The 11203-nt window shown below is 40.8% G+C and overlaps 1 protein-coding gene across 1 annotated transcript in view; it reads left to right on the plus strand.

The window, feature by feature from the left end:
• EPG5 (ectopic P-granules 5 autophagy tethering factor) overlaps positions 1–11203 on the plus strand; it is a 104373-nt gene that overhangs the window by 72254 nt on the left and 20916 nt on the right. Inside the window, exons 30-35 of the mRNA XM_040478933.1 lie at positions 2126–2320; positions 3321–3534; positions 6062–6210; positions 6776–6977; positions 7545–7617; positions 9651–9754. Of these exons, the coding sequence (XP_040334867.1) occupies positions 2126–2320; positions 3321–3534; positions 6062–6210; positions 6776–6977; positions 7545–7617; positions 9651–9754 (937 nt within the window). The remainder of the gene's footprint in view (positions 1–2125; positions 2321–3320; positions 3535–6061; positions 6211–6775; positions 6978–7544; positions 7618–9650; positions 9755–11203) is intronic.

Raw genomic sequence — 11203 nt, forward strand, 5'->3', positions numbered from 1 at the left:
TCTCCCGCTCAGGCTGTCTCTCTCTCAAAAATAAACATTAAAAACAGTTTAAAGATGAGAAAACAGGTCTCTAAAAAATGAAATAACTTGCCTAAAGAATATAGCTGGTCAGTGCCGGAGCTGAGCCTGTATCCCACGTTGTCTGTCTCAGTCCATGTTCGCTCCACCTCTCCACTGCTGTCTCCCAGTTGCTATTCTCAGTCCCCATTTCTTGATTTGACTTACTATTAAAAATACGGGTATTTAACAAGGCAAGAGCAATGTATCCATGCACATTTGTGAAATATGTCATAAAGGAAAGCCACTTGATGGAAAATATGTAAACACTAACCATATACTCTTACCCAAATTCAATGGAATGAGTCCTTAGTTATTAGATACTTATAAGGGGACAATATAGAGCAGAAAATAAAATAGATTTTTAAGTAGTTTTTTTCCCTTGATTTTAAAATTGATGTATGCTTATGATAAGCAATGCAGACAATATAAAAAGTGTAAAGAAGAAACATTTCTCAATTCTAACCTACTGGAGATAGACACTGGTTATAGAGCTAAACATTTTATTATAGTTTATCTTGTGTATGTATGTTTATTAGTGTGTTATGTGTGTGTATGTAGAAATGATGTATCATTCCTATATACAGCTAAATAGATAAACTTCCTCAGAAATGGGCAAGTGCTATTTTGTTACCTCGTGTTTTTCATTCAAACACAACTTCTAGACATTATTCTGTGTTTATAAATATAGACTGATATCATGGTCTTTAATACATACTGTTCCATGGTACAGATACATTGTAATGTATGGAGCCCAGGGCCCTGGATGGATATTTAGGTAGTTTGTTTGTTTTGCTACAATAAGCCTCAGATAAATGTTCTTCCACATCTCTGTGAACTTGGACTATTTTTTCCAGGATAATTTCCTAGAAGTATGGTTGCTATGTCAAAGGGACTAACATTTGATGTATATTGTCACAGTGCCCTGTTCCCACTACCATAGCAGGGTTTGAATTTATTGCTCTCCATACCATAACCAGTGTTAAGAATGATGATTCTTTTAAAGTCTTGCTAATCTAAAAGGGGAAGTGTACTTTGTTATTATTTTAAGTTGGATTTCTTCAAGTATTTGTTAACTTGCATGACTTTTTCATGTGTTTATTGGCCATTTAATTATTTTTTGTGATTTGCTAGTTATTGACCTTTGCACATTTTCTGTTGCAGAATTTCTTATTTTTTGATTGCTTTGAAAGAGCTCCTCAGACTATTAACCTGGTATCTGGAATATGTTCTAAATTGATTTTTCTACTTTGTCATTTTCCTTTTATTTTATCATACTTCTTGCCTTATAGAAGGTACAATTTTTGTATATTCAAATCTCTCAGTCCTCTTAGTATTTCTTTCTGCCTGTGGTCCAGCTTATCAGAGCTTTCCTGGCCCTGAGATTATTTAAATATTCACTTACATCCAGTACTTGAAACATTAGTGATCTTGATTATATATCAGTTGTTAAAGTTAGCTTTTTAAAAGTATTGAAAGCACATCTCAATAATATCTATAACCTAGAGGTTTTGTTTTCTTGACAAAATGTTGATACTTAGTGGGGGCGCCTGGGTGGCTCAGTAGGTTGATCATCTGACTTTGGCTCAGGTCATGATCTCATGGTTCATCAGTTCAAGCCCCATGTCAGGCTTTGTGTGGACAGCTCAGAGCCTGGGGCCTGCTTCGGATTCTGTGTCTTCGTCTTTCTTTGCCCTCCCCTGCTCGTGCTTTGTATCTCTCTGTCAAAAATAAACATTAAAAAAAAAAAAATGCTGATACTCAGTAATCATGGTAGGCACCTTGCAAATTTCTGGATTCAGATTATCCCAATATTTTAATCTTTTAAAAATTCTCTATGACTTGTCCAAATCAAATTGATGGATTATCCAGAATTTTTAATGTCACTTCCATTAGAAGTGTTAGGTTTATCTGTGATGATTTTAGATTTTTTTTTTTTTATTGTTCCACATTTTCATTTAGAAAACGTTCTGTTTGCCTTACACACTAGCCCTTAAAACTTGGTTGTATAAATAAAAGTTGGGGAGGGGAGAATTTGGTGACATTTTCCCTTTCTGATTCTCTCAAGGTGTTTATCAGTGGCACTAAGTCAGAATGCAGAAAAGTACTTGAGACTGTTCTGAAGAATAGAAGGCTGTGCTCTCTCCTGTCCCCTTTCTTCACTCCCAATGCTGCACCTGCGGAGTTCATTCAGCTCTATGGGAAAGTGGTGAAGTTTCTAAGTGAGGACAACAGTGATATGATTTTCATGCTGCTGACCAAGGTGAGATGTGATTCCGTGCTGATGCCATCACTGAAACGTAGGATCTAGTGTCGTTTCCGCTCTGTAGAAATGAAAGGCCCCCTGGAGTTCTGTTTCCAGGTAGACCCTTTCCGCATTTTGTATCGGCTTCAAGCAGCCTTTCCGTGTGGGGGCAGTGGCTGTGTCGTGTAGGGCAGTCTTATTCCTCATAGTAGAGAAAGGACTTTGCTCCCGAGCCCTCTTTAGAAACGGTACAGCTTTGAAATATTCATAATAGTAATTTAGTGCATCCTTCTTTTGACTATATCCTGAATTTATGCCGAAAATGTGTTTGATAAATGAGTTGTAATATATCAAAGTCTCTCATATTTGGAATAAGCCAGATATAAACAAATTGCCTTTGTCCTCATTCTGAGTAGAATATTAACTGAGAGCTAGGCAATGAATTTACTTTGCCACTTGAGAATTACAGAACCTTGGTGATTTTGCCTTCAATTGTATTTCTCTGACATCCATAAATCATAAAACCTAGGCATTTTTCTTTAGGGCCTAGAGACTGCTTTCAGTCTGTAATGGGGGAGAACAGGCTTTATAGTTGGGAATTCTGGAAGGTGATAGATAACAACACCCTGGATTTTTATTAACTGAGATAGGGAACTGCCATAGACACAGAAACATGGCTCTTTTAGATGGAGACAGTCGCCTAAGTGGCTGCTCTTTTTTTTGGCAGAGTGTGGATTCTTGCCTAGGAGGGAAAACTTAACCAAAAGTTTACTATACAAAAAAGCACACGGAGCCGAGAAAGCTTTGTCCCTGTGGCCCAGAGCGCAGAGATGGAGGCTTCCGGGCGCCTGTTAATTATTGACCTCCGCTCAGTACTTGATTATAAATTCTAGTTTCAGTTTTTGTAAAAAGCCAAATGCTCAGTGGTCTTTGACTTTAAGTTTGCACATCATTTTCTCTACTTCAGCTAATTTCCCCGTGTCAGTAAAACTGCTTCTTGTTTCTTTTTTCTTTTTAGTTCGATCTTAAGCAATGGTTAAACGCCACTAAACCTCCTCTGTCTGATCGTACCAGGCTTCTGGAGTCCATTCACTTGGCACTTACTGCCTGGGGCCTTGAACCAGATGAGGATATTTTGATGCCTTTTAATCTTTTCTGTAAGCACTGGACTTACCTTCTTCTCTACCAGTTCCCTGACCAGTACAGTGACATTCTCAGGCTGCTGATGCAAAGTAAGTGGCTTTTAATTGTGACTGATTAGATTGCAGCGAATATTTGATGTGACATTTACCATTCTATGGATGTCATCTAAAAATGTAAAAATAAGACGAGTACGCAGGAGTTTAGAATTGCTAATTTTTACCTAAAGTGCTTGACAAACCAAAAGCTGTTTGTAGAAGAGGGCAGTGATTGTCTTAGTGATTGTCCTAAACGTTTGGATGGGTCCTGATTCAATAAGGCAGCACTTAGTATGTGGTGTTGGGGTCCACAGTCGTGCACCCACCTCTTTCCCTTGACTTTGCAACCGTCCTGAACTGGGCCGGGGTAGACATGCGCCTGCTTCCTCTGTTGACTGCAGATTTGGTGAGAGAAGGAAGTTGCTTCTTTGCAATATGTTTAAGGTGCCGGTCAGTTTCTCTGTAGGTCCAAATAGTGGATACATTTTGGTTCCCCTCCCCCTTAATTCTTTGACTCATGCTTGTTTGCGAGTAAATTTTACCTATATATAATGGCAGACTGTGTTTATATTCGCCAAGGGACTGAGATGTGTTCAGTTTTCCACAGCCCCCCTCTCCCATCTCCCCACCGCCCTGCATTTTTCACTGGAGTATTGGAGATTACAAGAGGAGTAAAGGTTGTTAGCATTTTTATTTTGGGAATTTCATTAGGCAGGAATTTTACTGAAGTTTATTAAATGAGATAGTATTTACTTTTTTGGTGCAAACTTCAGATAGTTTATAGGTGTAATGGAAAACTAAGATTTGTTTCATGCCAAATCTTTGTGTTACTTCATAGAAACCATTTAATGAATAGGTTAATGATTTTATATATTGGACTATCTGAAGAAATACTGAAACGTGTGGTCTCATTTTCAGGCTTTCATTGTTTCCTGTGGAGGCCAGTTGCAGGGTGGGTGGAGAATGGTTGCAGGAGAGGTGTTTGTATGATTTTGATCCATACTTGCATAACTAATTTTTGTTCTAAATTTTCAAAATTTGATCAAGTATACATTGTGGGTTTTTTCCCCGAAACCTTTTTAAGGAATTGTAAACGGTGTGTGCAGGCAACCATTGACTTGCATTTAACAGGAAATTTATACTTCCCAGGAAGAGTAATTCAGTTAAAAGCCTGGGAATGACAGTACCACCCCTGTCAGATTCTATGACTTCTAGCCTCCTGGTTTCCCTTTCCTCCCTGGGGAGGGTGTTGCTGTTCTCGGGGCTCTATCCTTTGCTTTTCTATGATTTTCCTTCTTCGTGGGCATGCCCGTTGTTTTCCCTGGCTTCACTACCCTCTTCTAGGTGTGCCTGTCTCCCACACCTGTAACTTGATTCTGGGGCTCTGCCCCAGGAGCCGGACCACAGTAGGCATTCACCACAGACCCTTCACTGTTCCCTAGACATCTCTCGCTCACCATATTGCAGCTGCCTCATCGTCTCTCCCCTCAGATATACCAGCCTCGGTTGTCCCTCGTGATCCTCATGCCATCTCTGGGGGGGAAGGGCCTGAGGAGGTCTGAGTCCTGGCCTCTGGGTGTGAGACTTACCAGGAGCACAGTGCTGTCCGTAGTCTCTGTTTTGCATGCTGTGTCTGTGTTGCTTTAGGTTTTGCCTGTTGAGGGAGTGGAGTTTCAGGAGTAAGTACGAGGAGAGAGCCTAGACTCTGAGGTTCCATTCTGCAACCCAGTCTCCCTTGTCCTGTTACTGCTGTTTCTCTCACAGCTTCATCCAGGAGAGTGGCACTTTTACCATTCCCCAGGTAGGGGCTGGTAGGCAGGATTCCCCACTCCCAACACTGGATTCCAGCCCCGATGACTCCGGCTGTGCTGACTCCTAGCAGAGTCACTAGGAACCAGGAAAGTCAAGAGGGAAAGTCAAGTGTCCGGGTGGACATTTCTTTTAATAGGTTCTCATTACTGCGGCCTCTTCACCATAGATCTGTATGAATTTGTTTTGGATTTTTATTTAATTTTCATTTGTTTGGGTTTGTTTTTAATTTTAATTTTTTTAATGTTTTTATTTTATTTTATATTATTTATTTAAAACATTTTTTTTCTTAATGTTTATTTATTATTGAGAGACAGAGATAGAGCACGAGCATGGGAGGGGCAGAGAGAGGAGGAGACACAGAATCTGAAGCAGGCTCCAGGCTCCGGGCTGTCAGTGCAGAGCCCGACGCGGGGCTCGAACTCACAAACCATGAGATCATGACCTAGCTGAAGTCGGACGCTCAACTGACTGAGCCACCCAGGCGCCCCATTAATGTTTTTATTTTATTTTTGAGAGAGACAGAGTGTGAGCAGGGGAGGGCAGAGAGAGAGGGACACACAGAACCTGAAGCAGGCTCCAGGCTCTGAGCTGTCAGCATAGAGCCTGACGTGGGGCTCGAACTTACCAGCCGTGAGATGCTTAACCAACTGAGCCACCCCAGGCGCCCCAAAATTTCGTTCCTTTGTAAAGTACACGTGTTCTTTGATTCAAGTTGAAAAAGTTAGTTTGTGAAAGATGCTAACTTGCTGTCCTCTTCCTGCCCCACAAGGCTCCGCGGAGCAGCTGCTGAGCCCGGAGTGTTGGAAAGCCACTCTGAGAGCCCTGGGCTGCTGTGCCCCAAACTGCCAGCAGGGGGCAGCTTCTGCCGAGAGCTCAGTGCTTCAAAGCTCTCCAGATGTTCTCTTGTCCGATAAGCAGGTGTGTAGCTTTTGGTGTCTGAAGTTTATGTCTCTGCATTTCTTTTCTGTTTCCTTCCCTATTTTTTAAACAGTTGGGACACATTCAAAATTTATATTTAACAAGCTGCACTCTTATGGATTATCTTTAAGAGCCCTGTGTTTTCCTTTGTCTCTTGCTTCCTCCCATGCCCCCTTTGCCTTTCTCACACACCTCAGAGTCTGATTCTTGCCCATCCATTTAGGAGCAGCCCAGGCCACCCCGTTAAACCTCCCCTCACCACCTTAACCCATCCGATTCTTAACCTTACACCCCTGACACCTTTGGTCAGATTTTCATGCAGTGTCCCATGGGGCTGGGTTCCTCATTTCGTCAATTTTATGTGCTATGGGTCCATGTGAGAATGTACTGGACAGAATGGTTCCTCTGCTTTAGAAAAAGAGTTTGAAATCTGCTGATTTACTTTTCATATGCAAACACCTTTGCAACTGTGTTACAAAGTCTGAGCCCTCTGTCACAGTCCTCTGTAGTAGCTGCTGAAAGTAGACATTGGGTGAGGATTCTTTGACCAGTCATTCTCTTCCAGGTAATGGAGACGATACAGTGGCTCTCAAATTTTTTTTACAAGCTTCGCTTATCCACATTGGACTTTAAAAGCTTTGGTTTATTCTCAAAATGGAGTCCTTACATGGCTGATATGAAGACACTCTTGGGCTATCTTGTTAAAAGGCTGCTTGACTCAGAAATGGCCTGCTTGGCTCAAGACCCATCTGCCAGCAGCAAAGCAGGTAACATGCCTTTAGTGCAACAAAGAGTGGGGTGTTGTGACCTTCCATTAGAGGAGACTTGAATAGACACATGGAGAGATTTAAATCTTAGCAATAAAATTAAATATCTGAGTGTCAAGAAGAAGAAACAGGAAATATGCAGTGTAGGTGTGAACCCATCTATGTGTCATACCTCTGTTCCCCCGCACAGGGGTGCCTGCTTCAGCTTGTCTCTGCCCCTCCTTCATAGAGCAGGGTGCAAGGAGATGGGTTTCAGTCTCTAACTCTTTCTTCCTGTTCTTTATCTTGCTCAGGAAAGGGTTCTGAATATTTAAGCTTTTATCGTTAAAAAATACGCAGTAAAAAATTATCCATGACCCTGTGTTGTAATAAAAATTCTTCAAGAAATTCCATCACAGCAAATGAAAACACAGACAGACATACTTAGTTATTAAGAAACATGTTGTTTGCATATCAACATAGGTTTGTGAGTATATAGATGAGAAGAAGTAGATTTTTTTTAGTGTTAATGATAATTGACAAAGGATGAGCTTGTTTCTTGTCTCTAAAAATTTTGCTTTGTTTTAGTGCTGAGATCCCTACATTCAGTAATCATCCAGCTCTTTAAGCCATGGATCTTGGTTTTAGAGGACAATGAAAGGTAAATTGCTTTTCAGATATTCAAATTCCTTTGAAATTTATAGACTTAAAGTTCTGAGGGGATTTTGGTATAAGGGATGCATTCATGGATTTGATTTTTTATGTAGGGCCGTATTTAAATTTAGAAAATGCTTCCTTATTGTTTTTTTAATTTTTATTTAATTTATTTTTTTTAAATTTACATCCAAGTTAGCATATAGTGCAACAGTGATTTCAGGAGTAGATTCCTTAATGCCCCTTACCCATTTAGCCCATCCCCCCTCCCACACCCCCTCCAGTAACCCTCTGTTCTCCATATTTAGGAGTTTTTTATGCTTTGTCCTCCTCCCTGTTTTTTTTTTAAATTATTTTTGCTTCCCTTTCCTTATGTTCATCTGTCCTGTGTCTTAACGTCCTCATATGAGTGAAGTCATATGATTTTTGTCTTTAATTTCACTTAGCATAATACCCTCCAGGTCCACCCATGTAGTTGCAAATGGCAAGACTTCATTCTTTTTGATTGCCGAGGAATACTCCATTGTATTTATATACTACCTCTTCTTTATCCATTCATCCATCGATGGACATTTGGGCTCTTTCCATACTTTAGCTATTGTTGATAGTGCTGCTATAAACATTGGGGTGAATGTGCCCCTTCGAAACAGCACACCTGTATCCCTTGGATAAATACAGAGTAGTGCAATTGCTGGGTCATAGGGTAGTTCTATTTTTAATTTTTTTGAGGAACCTCCATACTGTTTTCCAGAGTGGCTGCACCAGTTTGCATTCTCCCCATAGAAAATGCTTCCTTATGAAGGGAACTTAAGACATTTTCTGTTAGTGGAATTGCTAGTCTGGTCGATCAGAGTTATTATCTTAATACTAATTTCGAAGCAAAACTGGACACTCATTTCCTTTTTTTCCACAATGAAGACATTGAATAAATTTTGGTCCTTAATTTTGGAAAAATTGTTCTCTTGAATTTGAATTTGATAATATGATACTATAAAATATGAGAGTAACTTGATTTTATGCAGTACCTCAGTTATTTTTTGGAAGTAAGTTGGCTTTCGAATTTCTGGGTGGGAATTAACGTGAGCTCTGCAATTAAGTGAAAACACGGTGTTGTGAGCATTCAAACGAGAGGTGTAGAACTGCTCATATGCAGGTAGCTGCCTTATGAGTCTTTTCCCTGAAAGGCATACAGACAAAGCTACATGAACTTGTTGGGAGCTTGTTAACATTACGCCAATGCTAGATATCTCAGTATTTAAGGTACCTTCACAAATATTGATCTATTCCCAAGACTCAGAGAACAGGAATGGCTTACTCCAGTTCCACAGCCAGTGGGGGCAGAACTGAGAGCAGAGCTCAAGGCTCTGACTTCCATGTCAGATCTTTGTATTAACCTGTGCTGCTCCAGGGGCTCATTGAGGAAAATAGAAAAGGTTCTGGATCTTTTCTTTTGCTAGAGAACTATCCTTAATCTACAAGCTTCAGGATTTTGCACAGATTCTAAGACTGCTGGCAGTAATGCAGACTGCTGTTTATTTCTAGGAAGAATTAATGGGATTTATTTTGATATTGAACTTTCTGGACCCAGTTCAGAAACTAAAATGATCATGTAAAGAGTTTTTTCCTTTGGTTATTTCCTGTCCCTTTTTGGTCATCTTTTTTGTTATGTGGATTTTTTTTTTTCTTTTTTTCATGTTTTGGGTAGAGAAAACTGTTGAAGCCACTTAGCGGCATATACCTAAGACATTTGAAATGTAACCAAGATACACAGGGTGTAAATTAGGTATAAAAAGGTGTTAATTTATGTAGGTAACACATCTCTGACTTAATTGCATTGGAATAAACATTGAGAAGGGAACTAAATTATATGGCTGATATTATGAGCCTCCCGGAATTTCCAGCTGTTAGACTGGTCTAAATGTGTCTTTGGGCTACGGAATACAGTGTTCTCTAGGACATAGGCGGTCCCTAGACTCTGGGGCCTAGAATAATTTAGTCATGGTGCTTTCATTTCTAAGTGTGCGCTTCTTTTATTTGAAGCAGCCAACGACATTACCCCTGGCTGGAGAGTGATGCTGTGGTGGCCTCGAGCATCGTGCAGCTGTTCACTGACTGTGTTGATTCATTGCATGAGAGTTTTAAAGGTAGGAAGAGGTTACGCTATGTCTCTGGTTGGCTGTCACTTTTTCCCTAAGTCATTCGGTTAATCTTTGGCCTCTGCTCTCCCTACTTTATTTAATTTTATTTTAGTCGGGGGCCAGTCATCTTTGACCAAAGACGGTCACTGATACAACTGGTTAGCGTGAAGTTTGTAACATCATACATTGTTTGTAAGGCAGCTCCGAGCTTTGCCAGCCATGGCAAATAGGCAGCCGTTCTCTTCAGATACTCTCTGGCCCTCATGTTGAACCTCGTTCTCTCTTCTGTGCCTCTAACTCCTTTTTCATCTTTTCTTTCTGTGCTTCATTTTGGGCAAAGGCTTGAGGTCTCTCTTCCAGTTTACTCAGTCTCCCCAGTCCTGTCTAACCTGCTTAACAACAACAACAACAAAAAGCTTTGAGTTTCTTATTTCAGTATCTAGAAGTTGTATTTGTTTTTCAAATCTACCCTGTTTCTTTTTGATAGCATCTGATTTCTTTTTTTGTTTAAAATTCTAATTGTTATTTCTTTGAAATGTTTAAACATACTTTGCTTTATGACCTGTGTGCGGTAGTAATTATCTGAAGTCCCTGCTGGGGACACCTGGCTTATGCTACAGTTGGATGTTCCTTTAGATTCTCATACTTAGAGGCTTGTTTCCTTGTGTATTTTTTTTTTTTTTCAACGTTTATTTATTTTTGGGACAGAGAGAGACAGAGCGTGAATGGGGGAGGGGCAGAGAGAGAGGGAGACACAGAATCGGAAACAGGCTCCAGGCTCTGAGCCATCAGCCCAGAGCCTGACGCGGGGCTCGAACTCACGGACCGCGAGATCGTGACCTGGCTGAAGTCGGACGCTTAACCGACTGCGCCACCCAGGCGCCCCATCCTTGTGTATTTTAAAAAAATGTTCACTTATTTTGAGAGAGAGGAAGTGTGCGTGTGCACACACAAGTGGGGGAAGGGCAGAGAAGTAAAGAGAGAGAAAGGAGGCGAGAGAGAATCCCAAAGAGGCTCCATGCTTAGCTCAAAGCCTCACTTGGGGCTCGATCTCAGAACTGTGAGATCATGACCTGAGCCAGTAGATATCAAGGGTTGGATGCTTAACCGACTGAGCCACCCAGATGCCCCTCCTTTTGTACCTTTTTGTTTGTTTATTTGTTTATTTTGAGAGAGTGCGCAGGAAGGGCAGAGAGAGAGAGAGAATCCCAAGCAGGTTCTGTGCTGTCAGTGTGGAGGGTGACACGGGGCTTGAACTCACAAACTGTGAGATCACAACCTGAGCCGAAATCAAGAGTCAGATGCTTAACCAATTGAGCCACCCAGGCACCTCTCTGTGTATATTTTTAAATTTCGTATTGTGAGCCCATATTTAGAGAGATTTTCTCTGCAGAAATTCCATGAAGACCAGGATGAGGGTGTGTCTTCCAGAAAAGATCCTCATTTGTTCCATCT

Source organism: Herpailurus yagouaroundi, unplaced genomic scaffold (genome assembly GCF_014898765.1).
Source record: "Herpailurus yagouaroundi ecotype Mexico unplaced genomic scaffold, PumYag 142, whole genome shotgun sequence".
NCBI lineage: Eukaryota > Metazoa > Chordata > Mammalia > Carnivora > Felidae > Herpailurus > Herpailurus yagouaroundi.